The sequence below is a fragment of the Pelophylax lessonae genome (genome assembly GCF_965119305.1).
Source record: "Pelophylax lessonae genome assembly, chromosome: 4".
NCBI classification, from domain to species: Eukaryota; Metazoa; Chordata; class Amphibia; order Anura; family Ranidae; genus Pelophylax; species Pelophylax lessonae.
Window position 1 is genome coordinate 297,857,454 of NC_138771.1, and position 20,882 is coordinate 297,878,335.

The 20,882-nt window shown below is 38.9% G+C and overlaps 1 protein-coding gene across 1 annotated transcript in view; it reads right to left on the minus strand.

Moving 5' to 3' along the window:
• Positions 1 to 20,882, minus strand: part of CFAP54 (cilia and flagella associated protein 54) — a 616,124-nt gene that overhangs the window by 408,369 nt on the left and 186,873 nt on the right. Inside the window, exons 17-20 of the mRNA XM_082253561.1 lie at positions 16,273 to 16,398; positions 8,906 to 9,059; positions 7,704 to 7,778; positions 5,929 to 6,044 (exon numbers count right to left, since the gene is read on the minus strand). Coding sequence (XP_082109687.1) covers positions 5,929 to 6,044; positions 7,704 to 7,778; positions 8,906 to 9,059; positions 16,273 to 16,398 — 471 coding nt within the window. The remainder of the gene's footprint in view (positions 1 to 5,928; positions 6,045 to 7,703; positions 7,779 to 8,905; positions 9,060 to 16,272; positions 16,399 to 20,882) is intronic.

The following is a 20,882-nucleotide window of genomic DNA, read 5'->3' on the forward strand; positions in this document are numbered from 1 at the left end:
AGAGTGAGACCTTTTTTTTTCTTCTTCCCTTTTTTTTTTTTACTACATTAGCCCTATTACTGCTATTAATCAGCCCAATGGGGCATACCCTCCCCTGCCTATTACACTTTCCCTGCGATCACATTACCCTCTAACTATGTATGTGTTTCAGCTTCTACCAAATGTTTTTGATAAATATGCTATAAAGCTTGGTCCCCTTTCGTTATGGTTGTACTAATGTGTAATGTATATCAATGCACCCTTTTTGTAATTCTTTTTGAATCTTTGGTTATATACTGTGTTTTTGTACCCTTGTTTTCTATACCACAAATAAACTTGTTTTTCAATTTAAAAAAAAACAGAGATAGTGCAACACTGTTTTATTAAATATTCAAATGCCACCACACACACAATAATAGTTAGGCTTACATAGAATGTGCCCTGACCAGCACCAGCTCAGATCGCATATCAATTGCATCTCCTTTCCTCAACCATGTAATGGGCTCACCCTTCTCTAAACGATCCGAGAAGCCAGACAGCGTGCGTTCCACAGAGTCGCGGGAAGTGACGTCACTCGTTATTAAGGAAGTGTAGACAGGCGGACATCAATGCATTTCACCATATGGAAGACGCCATATGGCGAAATGCATTGATGTCCGCCTGTCTGCACTTCCTTACTAACCAGTGACGTCACTTCCGGCGACTCCGTGGAAGGTACGCTGGCCAGCTTCTTGAAGCGTTTAGAGAGGGGTGAGCCCATTACATGGTTGAGAAAAGGGGATGCAACTTAAATGCGATCTGAGCTGGTGCGGTCAGGGCACATTCCATGTATGCCTAACTATTGATGCGTTTGTGGTGGCATTTGAATATTTAATAAAACAGTGTTGCACTAATATGGGTGTCTCTGTTTTACCTCCATATAATCAACATCGGCCATCCGAGAGGGATTAGAGAGGTGAAGACCTATCCAGGTGTACTGATTAGGCTGTATGGTCCCTGGGACCTGGGGCTTCTGGTGAGCAGATTTATGAGTCCCATCACGAGGTGGAGCACTTCAAAATAAGAAGGTACGGTGTGGGTGACAGCATTTATTGAGCACCAATTTATTCCACTTAAGAAGACTTCTTTAGTATATGGACTGTAAATGCTTCACATTTATTAATTTCTGCTGGTTTATACCAATAGTGTATTGTTGTGTTCACACTATTGGCACATTTGTATGTTATTTTCCATTATATCTACATTAGCCATCACTTAACAGCACCTGCTTTATATGCATTATTTTTGTTTTTAGTGTTTTCACTTAAAGGGACAGCAGTTAAGGGAACTCACTATATGGATGAGGCGCCCTTAATAGATTATTTCATTGATCTATACAAGTAATGGAACACAAAGGGTTTAAAGTTTCTCACTGCAACATTTCCACTGATCGTTTTCATTTTTGTAAAGACAGACTCCTGGGGTGCTACTAGTTTCAGAGAATGATGCATAGCTTCATCTTCACTACCAAAAAAACAGTATGTGGGCTCGGAGTCAAATTATAGAGTATTCCAACTCTTCTTTTATCGGGTTTTCAGTAAGTGCAATGAAATAGCCTACATCAACAGAAGAGAAGCAGGTATATAGTTGACCTGGAGCAAATATTTTTTAGAGGTTTAATTTAAACAGCGAACATTTACCAAGTATAGTGTATTTTCAGGGAGCTATTGTTATAGTGTCGCAGTATTTCCGTATTATTATGGTGCATATAAATATATTTTTCCATATTGGTTTAAATAGGGAAGGGTCAGATCTAATATAATATTAGATCTAAACCCTCTATCCAAGGCCTGGTTATAGACCAAAGAGAGATAAATCGAAGTCTTTATGCGGATTACTTGTTGTTGTACATCTCCAACCCCAACGTGACTTTTTCAGCGCCTAACGCATAAGCTTACAACTTGTGCTCAACATAGCAATTTTGGAGAGAATATGCACAAAACAGAAGCATTAAATGTTACCATACCAGACTCGACTGTCTTGATGTTATAGGACTCTTTCCCTTTTATTTGTAAAACTAAAGCTATCAAATATCTGGGTTTCCAAATCCCATCTAATTTTGAATCTCTCCATGATTTAAATTATAAACCATTATTGTCATTATTAAACAGCAGGTTGAAGGACTAGTGGGTTTTCAATCACTCATGGTTTGGAAGGATGGCACTCCTTAAAATTTATATTTTGCCTTGTATTCTTTATATCTTTTAAACTGTACCAATAAACCCTCCACATTCCTTCTTCAATTCTTTAAAACCCCTATTCGTATATTGCATTTGGGCTGATTCTCATGCTAGAATTGGTTACGACACCATAATTGGGCCCAAATATTTGGGAGGAGTAAGTCTGCCCCACTTGTTTCACATAGCTCAAGTATTAGACTGGTTTCATAAATCTTCAAGGTAACTACAGATACAAATTGAGGAATTGCTATCTCCTTACCCTCTTATGTCTCTACTGCGGCTTTTGCCATCCTTACGTCCTCAGGCAAACTCTATCTTCCTGAGTTTTAGAAACCCTTAAAAACTGGGACCAGTTACTCAATATTACTCTAATTTATTCTTATATAAACCCACTAAGGCCACTAACAGGTAATCCTGAATTCTTCCCAGGGTTGTGATTAAAGCTTACACCCTCTTTTGCTACCTTTAAAATCTATTTTATAATGACTGATGTTATTAATCCAATCAGCCTGAAACCTTTGACAAAATTGAATGAGTCTTTGCCCTGTCACTCAAGTAGGTGGCTATTGTATTTCCAACTTCGTATTTTCTATAATTAATTTAAAACAAGAGGTAATTTACGCCATCCCCTGAATGTTTTCAAATCTTTATGTATACAACCTAAACCCCCTACACATACGGTTTCCTTTCTTTATAATGTTTTCCTAACCGAGAAGTTTGTAAATCCGTTACATGGATTCAAATCTTCTGTTGTGAGCAAAATACAGGAACGAAACTACAAAGTCATCACAAGATGGTATTGCTGTCCATGGATACTACACAAAATATTTCCAAAGTCATCAGACCAATGTTGGCGATGTCTATCTCAAGTAGGCACAATGCAACACATATGGTGGGATTGTACCACCTTGCGCCCATTTTTGGACAATGTTTTTAAAATATACAGTGTTTTTGCCTCAGAGACGGTGCCCCAAACTCCCCAAATAGCACTATTATCTATGTTCCCAGAATCTGTTTCAAAAGTTAGCGGGATTTTTGGATTCTTTTTAGTGGCTGCCAGGGCGATAATTCAGAGTTATTGGAAATCCCAGCACACTTCATCATTAACAGAATGGATAACTGAATTAAATATGCTCATGAGAATGGAAGAACTATCGGCGCAGTTTCACGACCGATATTCTCATTTCCAAGATATATGGCTCCCCTGGATATCTTTTACTAAAAACTTTGATTTTGCAACCTTATTATCCTAGAATACCTCCACTTAACCTCAAAACCCATATATCTTCACATACTACTGGGCATCTTGTCGACAGGCCCATGTCATATCTTTCCTTTTTTTTTCTCTCTTTCTTTCTTTGTCTTTATCTATATTTAATTATGGTCTTTAAAGTTTAATCTTGAATACACACTTGCAATTCAATTTTAATATTCTTCATGACAACTTATGTTAATATTCATGTATATATTACTAAGTATATTTAGGGCACCTATGGATTTTACTGTATATTTTCATGTTGCTAACTGAGTTTTTGTTTTTTTCTCTTATACAAATTTCTATAATGACAACCTTATCAAAAATACATTAAAAAAAAAAAAAAAAAATAGGAAAGGATAGACCTTCTGTCTGTCTTTTTTTTATTTGGTGACCAATGTCTTCCGGGACTAAAAGTGAAGGAAATTCTAAAATTTTGATTTGCCACCAGAACAAGAATATAGGAGAATTCTTATAATGAGGACATTTGTTGGGGGGACAACTATCTAAAAGAGGATTTACTTTAGTGTAGAGATTTTCTCTCACTTCCTGTTGTGTATCAGATACAGAAAGTGAAGGAAAATCTGACAGGGATTTTAAACATTTCCTATCAAAAAACCAAAAAAAAACATTTTTACATATATAGTACTTTAAAGCTGATCTCAAGGAATTAGACAAACACTACCCTCAGAATGCTCATTTAGTCTAGTGTTTCATAAATAAGGACTAATGGGCCATACACACTATAAGATTTTCTGAAGACTTTTTCCTTTAGATTTACCAAAACCATATAATATGAGGTCAAACCTAAACACTTTCAATTTGTATGCAATCTGACAGGCCCTTGTACTACATAGAAAAGGTAAATCTGAAGGAAAAAGTCTTCAGAAAATCTTATAGTGTGTATGGCCCTTTAGGCCCCTTTCACACATACAGACCATTTATCCGTTTTTTTATCCATCTGTTGATGGATGAAAAACAGACATCAATGCATTCCTATGTAAAAACGGATGATCATCCGTTTACATTCGTTTTCATCCGCTTCTGTCAATATCCTTTTTTTTTTGAACGGATGAAAGCCCTATTTTTCTTCCGTTAAAAAAAACGGATCTGACAAAAAACGGATGTAAACTGACAAAAGGTCTGTTTTTCATCCGTTTTTGCATTGGTAGTATAGGTTAGGTAGATAGGTTTATGTAACTGAACTGATGAAATGAACGGTCCGTATGTGTGAAAGGGGACTTATACTTTATTCCTCACTCCAGCAGGGTTCCTTCAGCTGTGCAACCAGTACAGTGTAAAGCGCACTGGGCCCAGATCACATGCTCACCTCACATAAAATGCATGGTTAACAACCTTGTACTGCACATGATAAAGCTGAGGAGCTGCCTACAGCCCAGAGCTTCAGGCAGAAGAGAACAGCGATGAAGAAAGCGATAGGTGATATGAATTTTTTTTTCTGCATACATTGGTCCCACTTGAGCAATCCCTGAGGAAGCTGCAAATCACTGTAGTAGTCCTTGCTACTACAGTGATTGCTACTATTATTAAGGTCCTGTGCCATTCCACATAGTGAGAACAGGGGGTCCCTCATTAGGAACCACAACCATTTTTAAAGAATACAAGGCATTCTCTGATTGCACAAGATGGAGAAGCAGGTGGTGACATCACAATCTCCATCATAGTTACTATGCAGAAGGGAAGCTGTTTGGCACAGAACCCAGAAGATAGCGGCAATCACTGTAGTAGTGGTGACTACTACAATGATTTTCAGCTTACCTAGCGATTGCTTAGGTATGAGATATGCATAATACATAGGTCCAAGTTGGATCAATGTATTAATGCAATAAAAATATTACCTAGCATTTAAATTTAAATATATATCTTTGTAAAGAAGGCACTTGAGGTAGCTATCACTCTTCTTTCTGCTTAACAGCACTGCTGAGATTAGCAAACTACACAATGCATTGTTTTCGGTTGGTCAGCTGGATTTGCACTATATACAAGTAAAGTAAAACACAATTGTTTAGCACTGAAAAACAGAAAGGGAAGTGTATGGGTATATGTGATCTGCAGTATTACTGTGCTAGCTATTATCCTTTTGCTCCATTATGCTACGAGTTCTAACAGTATTACGGTATAATGAAAAGCTCCTTATCTTTTGGAGTTATGCAGGCTGATAGACCCAGATATGGTGGTTTATTTTCAGCTGGAACACGAATGTTTCTGAGATACTTTCCAGAGATCATATAAAGACCTAATGATCTGTTCAATATGTAAGGAACATAGCAAGCTTCAATGAGATTCCATTTTCCATTTTTTTTTAGCACTAACAAACTATAATTGTTGAGGCACCCCAAAAGTGTACCAATCAAACCAATACCCAACACAGACAAATATATTGAAATTAATTTCTGCAGGCTCACCAACATACAGTATATAAAGTATGACTTTCATAAATGCAAATAAATTTACCTCCAGAAGCTTATTGGGAGAACTCTCCAGTCCCTTAGTATATAGTACTGCCTTTTGCATTAAAAATATGGCTTTGGACAGGTTATTCTTGTTGATATTGTCAATTATCTCAGATTCTGCAATCCAAAAGAAATATAATATATAATTAAATTCACATGTTTACATAGGCATACAGTGCATCCAAATGTATTCACAGCGCTTCACTTTTTCCACATTTTGTTATGTTACGGCCTTATTCCAAAACTGATTAAATTCCTTATTCTCCTCAAAATTCTACAAACAATACCCTATAATGACAGCGTGAAAGAAGTTTGTTTGAAATCTTTGCAAAATTATTAAAAATAAAAAATGAAAAAAAAAATCACATCTACAGTACATAAGTATTCACAGCCTTTTCCATGGAACTCAAAATTGCACTCAGCTACTTCCTGTTTCCACTGATCATCCTTGAGATATTTCTACAATTTGATTGGACTCCACCTGTGGTAAATTCAGTTGATTGGGCATGATTTGGAAAGGCACACACCTGTCTATATAAGGTCCTACCATTAACAGTGCATGTCAGAGCACAAAGCAAGCCATGACGTTTAAGGAATTGTCTGTAGACCTCTGAGACAGGATTGTATAGAGGCACAGATCTAGGAAAGGTATATAAAATTTTCTGCAGCATTGAAGGTCCCAATGAGCACATAGGCCTCCATCATCCATAAATGGAAGAAGTTTGTAACTTCCAGGACACTTCATAGAGCGGGCCACCCGGCAAAAATTGAGCAATCGGGGGGTGAAGGGCCTTAGTCAGGTAGGTGACCAAGAACCCAATGGTCACTCTGACAGAGCTCCAGCGTTTCTCTGTGGAGAAAGGAGAACCTTTCAGAACAACCATCTCTGCAGCCCTCCACCAATCAGGCCTGTATGGTAGAGTGGCCAGACGGAAGCCACTCCTCAAAGGCACATCACAGCACCGTGGAGTTTGCCAAAAGGCACCTGAAGGACTCTCAGACCATGAGAAACAAAATTCTCTGGTCTGGTGAAACAAAAAATTAATTCTTTGGCCTGAATGGCAAGCGTCATGTCTGGAGGAAACCAGGCACCGCTCATTACCTAGCCAATACCATCCCTACAGTGAAGCATGGTGGTGTCAGCATCATACTGTGGGGAGACTAGATCGGATGGAGGGAAAGATGAATGCAGCAATGTACAGAGACATTCTTGATGAATACCTGCTCCAGAGCTCTCTGGATCTCTGATTGGGGCGAAGGTTCACCTTCTAACAGGACAATGACCATAAGCACACAGCCAAGATAACAAAGGAGTGGCTACGGGATAACTCTGTGATAACCTGATTGAGCATCTCTGGAGAGATCTGAAAATGGCTGTGCACCAACGCTCCCCATCCAACCTGATGGAGCTTGAGAGGTTGTGCAAAGAAGAATGAGAGAAACTGCCCAAAAATAGGTGTGCCAAGATGGTAACATCATACTGAAAAAGACTTGAGGCTGTAATTGGTGCCAAAGGTACTTCAACAAAGTATTGAGCAAAGACTGTGAATACTTATGTATGGACTTTTTTATTTTTTATAAATTTGCAAATATTTCAAACAAACTTATTTCACCTTGTCATTATGGGGTATTATTTGTAGAATTGTAATAAAAATAATTATTTAATCCATTTTGGAATAGGGCTGTAACATAACAAAATGTGGAAAAAGTGAAGCGTGGTCGATATTCTCCGGATGCACTTTAAGTATCTGTCAAATAATCAATTCTTCAATTTACCTGTGTAGAAACTTATGGGCTCACTGTTTTTGTTCTGGTTGCAGTTTTTAGACGATCTCATTGGTTCACCATCCGCTAAAACCAAAAGACATGGCTACATATTACGGTTATTCCAACACACCGAAGACAAAAACTGTTTGCACACACGTCTGTATAAAAATGCACTGTATAGCTGTTATAACAAATTGATCATTTGTTGCCGTGAATGACACTGTAAAAAAACTTAAATCACTAATAAGTGACTCAGTCCCACTCATTTAATGTATGGTTGTATCTTGGTGGTTCTTATATTGGACTACATAATAATTACTGTCTATTTAGAGATAAGAGAGAGTGGTAGAGTTTGAGAAGTTTAGCAAAAAGACAAAGAGGCAGGGCTGACACCATTAAGGCCACAAAATTGCTCTTTGTTATCAATGCTCACAACAGTACATAGTAGCTGTGTGCATTTCTGGAAGAACAACAGGTCAGGGTCTTTACAGTGATCAAACATTGGGCAGTGTGCATGTATTGCAGAGATGTGCTACATACATTTCTTTTTTTACTCTGACATAAATGTTTTCACTATTAAGTAAAATGAAATGTAAATTACAAATGAAATGTATCATCTATTATTGGAGCACTAGCACTCACAATAGCCTAGTAGGGGTAAAACAGTAACCTTGAGACACAAATGTGTTGTGCAGCATTTTTTATGTTTTTGTTTAGTTAATACTGCATATGGGAATGGAAGAATTTGATACATAGTTCTCTAAAAAATAAATAAATAAGAGAAGCTCATGGCAATGCTAGACCCGGTCTGCTGTCCTGGCTTTTTAGCTAACTGATAGGGCTCTGGGAATTCTTGGTCAAAGTGGAACCAAAACTTATTTTAGTGCTTTTAAACTTGGGGACAGGACTTGATATCAACCTACAAGTTTGCTATTTTTTAATGTTTGAATTTTTCTAGTCAGGTGAAATATTTTATTCACAGGTAAAACCTTTATAATGCAGCACATTCAGACATTTTTTAAAGAATAAAACTATTTCTGGATGTTGCAGAGTATGTCTACAGACCGATAGATTTATGCGGGTTTATCCATATTTTCAATCAACTCAGCTGCATTAGCATGTTAATTAGCTTCATTGTGTAAAGTGTTGATGGGCACTGTCATAACAATCATGACTTTGATCAGGTATATCACGTCAGGGTCATCGCTTACCTTGTAGACAATTGAGGATTTTGACTGACACGCGATGCTGAGCCACAATTAGCTCAAGCTGTAAATCCATCATCGTCACATTATGTGTGAGTGACTTGGAGGAGCTTCTCTGCACTTCAGCTGCGTTATTCTCATGCTGTCTCTTTACACCCAGCTGACGGAAAACACAGAGAGAAAGGATTAGTATGCATTTGTGTTGTTGTTTTTTAATTAGTTTATAATCCTAACAAACATTACTTCAAAGACAACTAAGAATTTACAAATCATTAAATATTCAGTAATCAAGAAATCTCCATAATACATGCCTTTTTCATGCATTCAGCTAAATAAGAAGAAGTAAATATGAGCGAGAACTACATCTTGGGACAGGATTATTTATCCAGATGTCCAGTGTACCCCAGATGTAAGATGGGAGTATGACATTAAATACTTTTATGACAAATTTATATGTCACCATTTATTAAAAGCAGTGATGCACAGTGTTACCAGAATCAAAGAGAAGACTTTGGCTTTAAGGTGTATTTCTACCTTTGTAGTCGAAAACCTCCGTCGTATGTATGTTTTCCCATTCACACACCATACCTAAAAATATTTTAACCACTTCCTATCCGGGCCAATTCTGACACTTCACTCCTACATGTAAAAATCGACCTTTTCTTTGCTAGAAAGTTACTTTTTTAAATATTTTTTAAAAATATATTTTGGACTAACTTTATTGCTATCAACATCCCTTGTGACAGCATTGGCTGTGACAGGTTCTCTTTATGGAGAGATCTGGGGTGTATTAGACCCCATATCTCTCCTCTGGCCTTTAATGCAGCCGATCAGGCACAGATTGGTCTGATGGGCTGCTTTCCTGGCCGCTAGCAGCCAGGTAAACTAAGAGGAGGAACCGGAAGTGGCAACATACTCATCACTTCCTGGGTCACAGAGAGAGAGGAACAATGTCAGTTTATCTCTCTCTGTTCTGTGCAGCTGATGCCACAGGTCACATAGCTCCCAGGCTCCACGATTAGACAGTAGAGCACGGGAGAGGAGGCGGTGGTGGGAAGAGGGTGGGACCCCCTTTTAACACCCGCAGAAGTGATCAAGTGGCTATTTAGCCACTTGAATCACTTCTGCTACAAAGGGAGTCAACGGATGCAAACTGTCATACCAGGATGATGTCTGTAGGTGCAGGTATCATCCCAGTATAACTACTGCAACTTGTGGATGTCCATAGATGTCCTACAGGCGGCAAGTAGTTATAACAAATCTTACCTTTTTAGCTGTTTCTTTGGAGTAGGATTATACCTAGGACTCTACAGGACAGATTATATTGCTTTCAATCTCCACAAAGATGGCAATGCAGAGTTTGGGGGCAGCTGAGGGACAATATTCGAGACAGTGTATTAACATAAAATGTCTTGAGATTTTTAACCCTTTGTTAGGACAGTGTGCTCATCAAGTTAACAATTATTAATGAAACCTGCCAGCACTGTACAGACATGGTAATTAAGGCAAAAACAATTCCCCAGCCCCCTCATAAACATTGCATACGGGGGAGCCAGTTAGGATTTTTCAGTCCTTGAGTTTTCAGAAAAGATAATTAAATTTAAAGATAAAAAATGAATTTATATACAACTATATAGATCAGACCAAAATGAGGGACAAATGAAGAGGAAAGAGTGACCAAGGGACTTTTTTTTTACAAATCAGTGACAATTGGGAGCTATGTCAGTATATGAAATACACTTAGTGCTTGGAACACTTGACATAAGTGAGAAGATCCTTTTGTTTTTATTGTTCATTTAAATAGAATGAATTATGCTATGGCTTTGATTCCAGTGTACTTCTGTATAAAATGAGCAACTATATTATGTGATCCTAGAGACGAAGTATAAAGAAATAAGAAATTGTCAGCTTTCATCTGGATCTCAAATATGAAGATTCTGTGCTTTTGTGACCTTCTGTATTTAAAGGTTACTCAGCATTAGTGAGTTGTTCCTAATATCAGTTGGTGGATCTATTTTTTGCATTGGTTGGATTCACAAGAAAAACAGCACAACAAACCTATGAAACAGCCACAATTTAATTGTACTTCTTTTAGGTGGCTTATGCAATTAAGATCATCCTAGTAATTGTCAAAGTGCATCTACCAAGCCATTCAGGCAGTAGCATAAGGCCATAAGTAAAAGGTCTGACATTAGGTGCAACCACGGTTCACATGGCAGGGCAAGAACTTTAACAGAGCCTATAACCTCTTACTAACTGGGTGTTTGAAGACAAGCATATCCTCCATGGAGGCCATGAGGGTCTTGTAAGGCAAAAGAAAGCAGGATCTGCCACAGAAAATACCCACTTACAAATAAAACTTTTCTCAAAAGGATATTGGGCAAAACATTTTGGCAGAGCAAACATCTTCAACAGGTGAAGTGAGTCGTGGCTGGTTTTGAGAATTTATGAACAAGAAATTGTATTTTCAATGTTTGCCCTCATGGTGTTACTATTATTGGCTAGTTAAATTAAATTATTATTATTACTAGACATTAAGCCCGTTAAATTAACGGGCGCTAGAATGTATGTATGTATGCATGTATATAAATATATATATATACACACACACACACACATTTCAACGCAACTGCGCATGCGCCCGACATTTGGAGATGCATATAGTTGGGAGTTTTCGGCAAGATGTTGCGCCCGCATTTGGAGCTTATATACATAAAGGATTTTAAAAAAATTAAATCGGCAGCATGGTTAACACTACTGATAGATATTTAACTACTTATTTAAATGGAGAGATTTAAAAAAAAAAAAAAAAAACTTATTAAACACCAGTGCCTGGCAGTTGAAAATTTGGTATGTGTGTATATATATATATACCGGTATATATATATATATCACACCAAATTTTCAACTGCCAGGCACTGGTATTTATTACGTTTTTTTTTTTTTTTTAAATCTTTCCATTTAAATAAGTAGTTAAATATCTATCAGTAGTGTTAACCATGCTGCCGATTTTATTTTTTAAAAATCCTTTATGTATATAAGCTCCAAATGCGGGCGCAACATCTTGCCAAAAACTCCCAACTATATGCAGCTCCAAATGTCGGGCGCATGCGCAGTTGCGTTGAAACATCTTGCCGAAAACTACAACTCTCGTGCACAGTATTCTTCACTGTGCAAGGGCATTGACTCTCACAGCCAGGGCATTGCATTAGAAGTCTCGTACTCGCGGCGGGTGGGCGTGTACAGGAGCAGATCCCCACCCACCTTTCAGCATCCTATTCAGGATTGGCTGGCGTTCGGATCCAGCTGGGGAAGGAGAAGTACTTCACCTCGGTGGCGGAGAAGAGCGCGGCTCCGGAGGAAGAGGCCTGTCGGATGATGCCTCTGTCGGATAATGCATTTGAGGCATCATCCGACAGGCCTCTTCCTCCGGAGCCGCGCTCTTCTCCGCCACCAAGGTGAAGTACTTCTCCTTCCCCAGCTGGATCCGAACGCCAGCCAATCCTGAGGAGGAAGTGAAGTGGGCGGGGATCCGCTCCTGTGTAACACGCCCACCCAGCGTCGGCCGGCTGCCCGAAGTCTCTCTGCGTCACAACGGCTGTCCTGGGGCACATGCGCAGTAGCGCAATCCCACGGACACAGGGACGGACGCAGAGACACATGGGTTTTATTAATATAGATGTATGTATATATACATACATATGTGTACAGTGGGTACGGAAAGTATTCAGACCCCCTTAAATTTTTCACTCTTTGTTATATTGCAGCCATTTGCTAAAATCATTTAAGTTCATTCTTCTTCCTCATGAATGTACACATAGCACCCCATACTGACAGAAAAACACAGAATTGTTGACATTGTTGCAGATTTATTAAAAAAGAAAAACTGAAATATCACATGGTCCTAAGTATTCAGACCCTTTGCTCAGTATTTAGTAGAAGCCCCCTTTTGATCTAATACAGCCAGGAGTCTTTTTGGGAAAGATGCAACAAGTCTTTCACACCTGGATTTGGGGATCCTCTGCCATTCCTCCTTGCAGATCCTCTCCAGTTCTGTCAGGTTGGATGGTAAACGTTGGTGGACAGCCATTTTTAGGTCTCTCCAGAGATGCTCAATTGGGTTTAAGTCAGGGCTCTGGCTGGGCCTTTCAAGAACAGTCACGGAGTTGTTGTGAAGCCACTCCTTCGTTATTTTAGCTGTGTGCTTAGGGTCATTGTCTTGTTGGAAGGTAAACCTTCGGCCCAGTCTGAGGTCCAGAGCACTCTGGAGAAGGTTTTTGTCCAGGATATCCCTGTACTTGGCCGCATTCATCTTTCCCTCGATTGCAACCAGTCGTCCTGTCCCTGCAGCTGAAAAACACCCCCACAGCATGATGCTGCCACCACCATGCTTCACTGTTGGGACTGTATTGGACAGGTGATGAGCAGTGCCTGGTTTTCTCCACACATACCGCTTAGAATTAAGGCCAAAAAGTTCTATTTTGGTCTCATCAGACCAGAGAATCTTATTTCTAACCATCTTGGAGTCCTTCAGGTGTTTTTTAGCAAACTCCATGCGGGCTTTCATGTGTCTTACACTGAGGAGAGGCTTCCGTCGGGCCACTCTGCCATAAAGCCCCGACTGGTGGAGGGCTACAGTGATGGTTGACTTTCTACAACTTTCTCCCATCTCCTGACTGCATCTCTGGAGCTCAGCCACAGTGATCTTTGGGTTCTTCTTTACCTCTCTCACCAAGGCTCTTCTCCCCCGGACGGCCAGCTCTAGGAAGGGTTCTGGCCGTCCCAAACGTCTTCCATTTGAGGATTATGGAAGCCACTGTGCTCTTAGGAACCTTAAGTGCAGCAGAAATCTTTTTGTAACCTTGGCCAGATCTGTGCCTTGCCACAATTCTGTCTCTGAGCTCTTCAGGCAGTTCCTTTGACCTCATGATTCTCATTTGCTCTGACATGCATTGTGATCTGGAAGGTCTTATATAGACAGGTGTGTGGCTTTCCTAATCAAGTCCAATCAGTATAATCAAACACAGCTGGACTCAAATGAAGGTGTAGAACCATCTCAAGGATGATCAGAAGAAATGGAAAGCACCTGAGTTAAATATATGAGTGTCACAGCAAAGGGTCTGAATACTTAGGACCATGTGATATTTCAGTTTTTCTTTTTTAATAAATCTGCAACAATGTCAACAATTCTGTGTTTTTCTGTCAGTATGGGGTGCTATGTGTACATTCATGAGGAAGAAGAATGAACTTAAATGATTTTAGCAAATGGCTGCAATATAACAAAGAGTGAAAAATTTAAGGGGGTCTGAATACTTTCCGTACCCACTGTATGTATGTATATATATATATATATATATATACATACATACATATATATATACATACACATACATATATATATATATATATATATATATATATATATATATATATATATACATACATATATATATATATATATATATATATATATATATATATATATATATATATATATATATATACATATACATATACATACATATATATGTATGTATATATATATATATATATATATATATATATTTATACATACATATATTATATATATATATATATATATATATATCTATATATATATAATGTTTTCTTTAATTTCTTATTTTTTACTTTTCATGATTATTATTTTCAATACGTAGAAGCTGCTTTTACTGATTTCGGCCGCTGTCCTGTCAGATATTGCCTCCCCGCCTCTGTTCAGTCAGCTGTTCTTCCCGCCGAAAAATTAATCTGAGGGACTACGCACGCGTAATACTGACGTCTACCCGAGCTGAGCGGAGCAGTCAGCTGGAGTGACGTCATTTACCGCGCATGCCCAGTCCTTCAGATGGATTTTTTCAAAGGGAGGAAGTATCAGACAGGAGCCGCGGTCTTCTCCATACCAGAGCCCATGTCAGATGAAGTTTTCAACGTGACAGGAGCCGCGGTCTTCTCGATACAGGGACACCCTGTCAGATGGATCTTTCAATGGGGAAAGACAGAAGACAGAAGCCGCGGTCTTCTCCATACCGGAGCTGCGGTCTTCTCCGCCACCTAGGTATGGTTTCCTTCCAGCCAATATAGAGGCCGATGTTGAAAGGTGGGCGGGGATCTGCTGGTATACACGCCCACCCAGCGCCGGCCGGTGTTCTCTGCGTCCCAATCCCAACGGCTGTCCTGTGGCACATGTGCAGTAGCGCATTTCCATGGACACAGGGAAATCTGGACGCAGGGACACATGGCTTTTATTAATATAGATTATACTAACTGGTACACACAAAACATGTTCAAATTTACCAAAAAAGTACTGAAGTATAAACTAGACTAACAGTTTCAGCATGCTCCCTGTATTTTATGGCTTAGTTGTCTTAGTATCTGGCCTGAAGGATATTAATTTCACTTGCACACATGCTTCTGACTTATCCTTTATCTTATTTCTAAATTATCTGTAAGGCAGGCCATACATTAGAAAAAGAAAACTTTGTTTAACCAGCAGGTTGAACAAAGAAAAATGTGCCACCAACTTAAGTCACCTTCAAAATGGACTTCAAACTATCTTTAGCTGTGACAAATCTATTTGCACATATGTGTGGATCCAAATGCAGGGATTAACACAAAGGCTTTTTTTTTTTTTCTCAAACATAAGAATTTGTCACTTCTAACTGGTCACAATGGATGATGCTTGGGTAATGTTTTCAAGTGTTTTGTGGAGAACTGTGAAGACGTTCTGAGCTCATTTACTTTTTCCTTTTTTTTTTTTGTTCATATAAATTTGATGACACTATACACCAAATAATATTTAACACATTTTACTACAGCTGGGTTTTATGCAAATCGTTTTTAGATATATTTTTATCAATCCTCCAGGTGACATTAAAAATGGCTCTGTGACAAATTTTGAAAATGTATTCATATAAATGGTTCTCATTGTTCTATGTATCCAATTAGTGATTTGGACTACCTTTTTACCCAAGATAGACACTCTCTCATATGCGTTCAGTAAACTTTATTTAAAAAGAGTGAAGAAAGATGTAGTAATGTTTGGATTACTTCTTGCTCCTTGCTTTCTATTGTTCGGTTACTCTTTGTGGATTGTAAGAAGTTTCTGGCTTGAACAATGAATTACAAAAAAAGTGAAGTGAAATGAGTGAAGAGAAGTGTGTGCTGTTTTCATATCTCCAACTACATGCTTGTTTTACAACGTAATATTGTAATCTGCACTGACAGAAGCATCTGGAATCTTCTTTCATTCTATAGGCAACAACTACAGATTATTCAAGGCAATTTATATTCCTGCATTCCAACGCTGCGCTTCATAGTGAACCAATTCATATACAAAAATTCTGTAGACTCACCCTCGTGATGTAGTGATCCACCACTTCTCCGCTTGTTACAGAGCCTTTTGAACGTGACATTGACAACCCTTTGATTGCCTTGTCTAGGGTTTCATATGCAAAGATCAGCTTTAGAACTGGTGTTTTCTAGAGCAAAAGTAAAACATTTGAATGAGAATTCCTTTTAAAAGATAGGGAAAGTTAGTTTCCTAGAGCGTGCCAGCATCCTAATGTGTAACAAATAGAAACACAGGACTTCTATAGAGATTTCTGTATAGGGAAAATGACTTTAGAAGCACAGCATGAGACAACTTACATAAAACTCAATTTATTAGAACAAACATTAAAACCATATCACATTTAAAAAACAGGAGGGGTTAGGCCATATAACACAGCTAACACCATCCACGATTAAATAAACAACTAAGAAGGGAGGGGCTACCTGCCTATTACAATGTTAGATATGTAACCCCCTCCCTTCTTTGTTGTTTATTTAATCGTGGATGGAGTTAGCTGTGTTATATGGCCTAACCCCTCCTCTTTTTAACATGTAATATGGTTTTATTGTTTGTGCTAATAAATTGAGTTTTAAGTAAGTTGTCTCATGTTGTGCCTCTAAAGTCCACTTTTGCTATACAGGGATCTCTATAGGAGAAGTCCTGTTTTTCTATTTGCTTTTAAAATATGTTTGCCACACTTATTTTAAAATGCAACTTTATCAGAACATGATAGACAATTCTGAAACTTCAATTTACAAGTGACATCCCTGTGGGATCAATTCATTCTTTTTTGCAGCCCTCCATGTCTGATAAAAAAAGATTCATGGGCTGCTTTGTACCAATGGCAAAGTAAATATCCAAATAGATTTTGTCTGTGACAGTCCTCCTGAATTGCATTTGTATCAATAAGATGGGTTTTACCAGTAATGTGTGATTTGAAAGAAGGTTTCAAAAAAAGGTAGAGTATTGTACCATGGTATTTTTGGCGTGTTATTGATACCTTGTATTGGCTAACTTAAAGTATTACTAAACCCACAATAGTAAAAGAGGTTAATCCTAAGGGGTTAAACCTCTGCAGTGTATAAAAAGGCTGTTTGATCCTGTATGCACAGATCCTCCTCTTCTTGCATTGCCCCCAAAACATCTCCGGATAAGACAGAGTTACTGGAGTCACATGCTCAGTTTGGTGTGTATTGCTAGAGAGGTTTTTTTTCCTTGGGAGAGTGCATGTGATCAGCACAGGGCCAATTAGTACTGTCCAGACAGAGGGTCAGGGGTCCTGCATCCTGTTTGGACAGCCAGTGCAGTATAAAAACTCCTCCTACAAGCTTTAACAAGGCACTGATAGAAGTCCAAAACTGCTATATACCGCTGATCAGAAAAGGTATTTAGCAGTTTATATTTACTAAAATGATTGTATTTACATGTTCTATGTACTGTGGGAGACCAGATATAGTGACTGCAGGGTCCTGGGTTTAGTAACACTTTAAGTTGTTAAAGATGCAAGTATTCTAAATAAACTACCTTCATAATAAGTTACTTTCTTCAGACTTTGCATATTTATATATTTGTATAAAGCTGGAAAATTATACTAAGTTATTCCAAAAATGATCATCTTTAATAACTTAAAGAGGAACTTCAGTTGTTGTAGTTGTTTTTTTTAAGTCAACAGCTACAAACACTGTAGCTGCTGACGTTTAAAAAACAGGTAGTTACCGGTGCCTGGAGTCCAGTGCTGTCTTTCCCCAGCTGTATCTTCTTACCTCTGCGGGTAAGAAGATACTGATACAAATAGTACTGTTTTTATATATTGTATGTGCTTTTTGCCTTATTGTCACATATACGGATTTGCAGCCAGTATATAGCACACCTATCTTTGTGTCAGTGAAATGAAATCAATTGCTACCCACCGCCGCTAGAAAATAAAAAAAATATATACAGTATCTCACAAAAGTGATTTCAACCCCCCCCCCCCACCCCACCCCCTTATATTTTTGTGAATATTTTATTATATCTTTTTATGTGACAACACTGAAGAAATGACACTTTGCTACAATGTAAAGCGGTGAGTGTACAGCTTGTATAACAGTGCAAATTTGCTGTCCCCTTAAAATAACTCAACTCACAGCCATTAACGTCTAAACCGCTGGCAACAAAATTGAGTACACCCCTAAGTGAAAATGTCCAAATTGGGCCCAATTAGCCATTTTCCCTCCCTGGTGTCATGTGACTCGTTAGTGTTACAGGATCTCAGGTGTGAATGGGGAGGAGGTAAGTTAAATTTGGTGTTATCCCTCTCACTCTCTCATACTGCTCACTGGAAGTTCAACATGGCAGCTCATGGCAAAGAATTCTCTGAGGCTCTGAAAAAAGAATTGTTGCTCTACATAAAGATGGCCTAGGCTACAAGAAGATTGCCAATACCCTGAAACTGAGCTGCAGCTTGGTAGGAAAGAACATACAGCGGTTTATCAGGACAGATTTCACTCAGAACAGGCCTCGCCATGGTCGACCAAAGCAGTTGAGTTCACGTGCTCAGCGTCATATCCAGAGGTTGGCTTTGGGAAAAAGACAAATGAGTGCTGCTAGCATTGCTGCAGAGGTTGAGGGGGGGGGGGGGGGTCAGCCTGTCAGTGCTCAGACCATACACCGCACACTGCATAAAATTGGTCTTCATGGTTGTCATCACAGAAGGAAGCCCCTTCTAAAGATGATGCACAAGAAAGCCGCAAACATTTTGCTGAAGACAAGCAGACTAAGAACATGGATTACTGGAACCACGTCCTGTGTTCTGATGGGACCAAGATAAAGCATATTTGGTTCAGATGGTGTCAAGTGTAAGTGGCTGCAACCAGATGAGGAGTACAAAGACAAGTGTGTCTTGCCTACAGTTAAGCATGGTGGTGGGAGTGTCATGGTCTTGGGCTGCATGAGTGCTGCCTGCACTGGGGAGCTACAGTTCGTTGAGGAAACCATGAATGCCAACATGTACTGTGACATACTAAAGCAGAGCATGATCCCCTACCTTCGGAGACTGGGCCGCAGGGCAGTATTCCAATATGATAATGACCCCAAACACACCTCCAAGACGACCACTGCCTTGCTAAATAAGCTGCGGGTAAAGGTGATGGACTGGCCAAGCATGTCTCCAGACCTAAACCCTATTGAGCATCTGTGGGGCATCCTCAAAGGGAAGGTGGAGGAGCGCAAAGTCTCCAACATCCACCAGCTCCGTGATGTCGTCATGGAGGAGTGGTAGAGTGGCAACCTGTGAAGCTCTGGTGAACTCCATGCCCAAGAGGGTTAAAGCTGTGTTAGAAAATAATGGTGGCCACACAAAATATTGACACTTTGGGCCCAATTTGGACATTTCAACTTAGGGGTGTATTCACTTTTGTTGACAGCGGTTTAGACATTAATGGCTGTGTGTTGAGTTAATTTGAGGGGACAGAAAATTTACACTGTTGTACAAGCTGCACACTCACTACTTTACATTGTAGCAAAGTGTAATTTCTTTAGTGTTGTCACATGAAAATATATAATAAAATATTTACAAAAACCTGAAGGGTGTACTCACTTTTGTGAGATACTGTATTTTATTGCCATCTATTCCAGCTATATACCATCCCAATACATTTTCCTGATTTGTAACCTCAACCTATTAAGTGTCTGGTAAAATCTATGCTGCTGCAGCTTTCAATGGTGATGCAGGTTTGAAATGTTTATAGATCTTTAAAGAGATGTAATAAGGCATTGTTCTATTTTTATTATGGAGTCTATGCATTAAAAAAAAAAAAAAAAAAATCCTGTGTCATTAGGTCAGTTATTCACACAACCAACATGGTTATTCCCTCTAATTGCTCTAAATTTTGCTAAGTTTATTTCCTAGGATTGTTAGCACCATCTAATGGCAATAATGCAGTATTTTTTCCTGAAATATCTGTTAGGAAAAATACTGCATTATTGCCACTAGATGTTGCTGATGGTCCTAGGAAATAAACCTATTAAGAAAATTAAGATGACAACTCGAGGAACCTGTGCAATGTTTTTTCTATACATATATTAGATGTCTAATATGCACACACAGCAGTCTTCATACACCGATCAGCCATAACATTTTGACCACCCACCTAATATTGAGTATGGTCCCCTGTTGCTAAAACAGTCCTGACCAATTGAGGCATGGACACCAAAGCAACATCCATATGAATGGCAGGACCCAAGGTTTCCCAGCAGAACATTGCCCAAAGCATCACACTGCCTCTGCCGACTTGCCTTCTTATACTGCATCCTGGTGCCATCTCTTCCCCAGGTAAGTGAAGCACAAGCACCCAGCCATCAACATGATGTAAAAGAAAACATGATCCATCAAACGAGGCCACCCTATTCCATTGCTCTGTTGTCCAGTTCTGATGTTCATGTGAACCATTGTCAAAGCTTTTGGCTGTGGACACGGGTCACCATGTGCTTCACAGCCCCATACACAACAAACTGTGATGCCCATTTTTTTCTGCTTTCACTACATCAACTTCATAGACAACATGTTTACTTGCTGCCTAATGCACTGCCAAAAAAATTAAAGGAACACTTTGAAAACACATCAGATTTAAATGGGGAAATATATCATGCTGG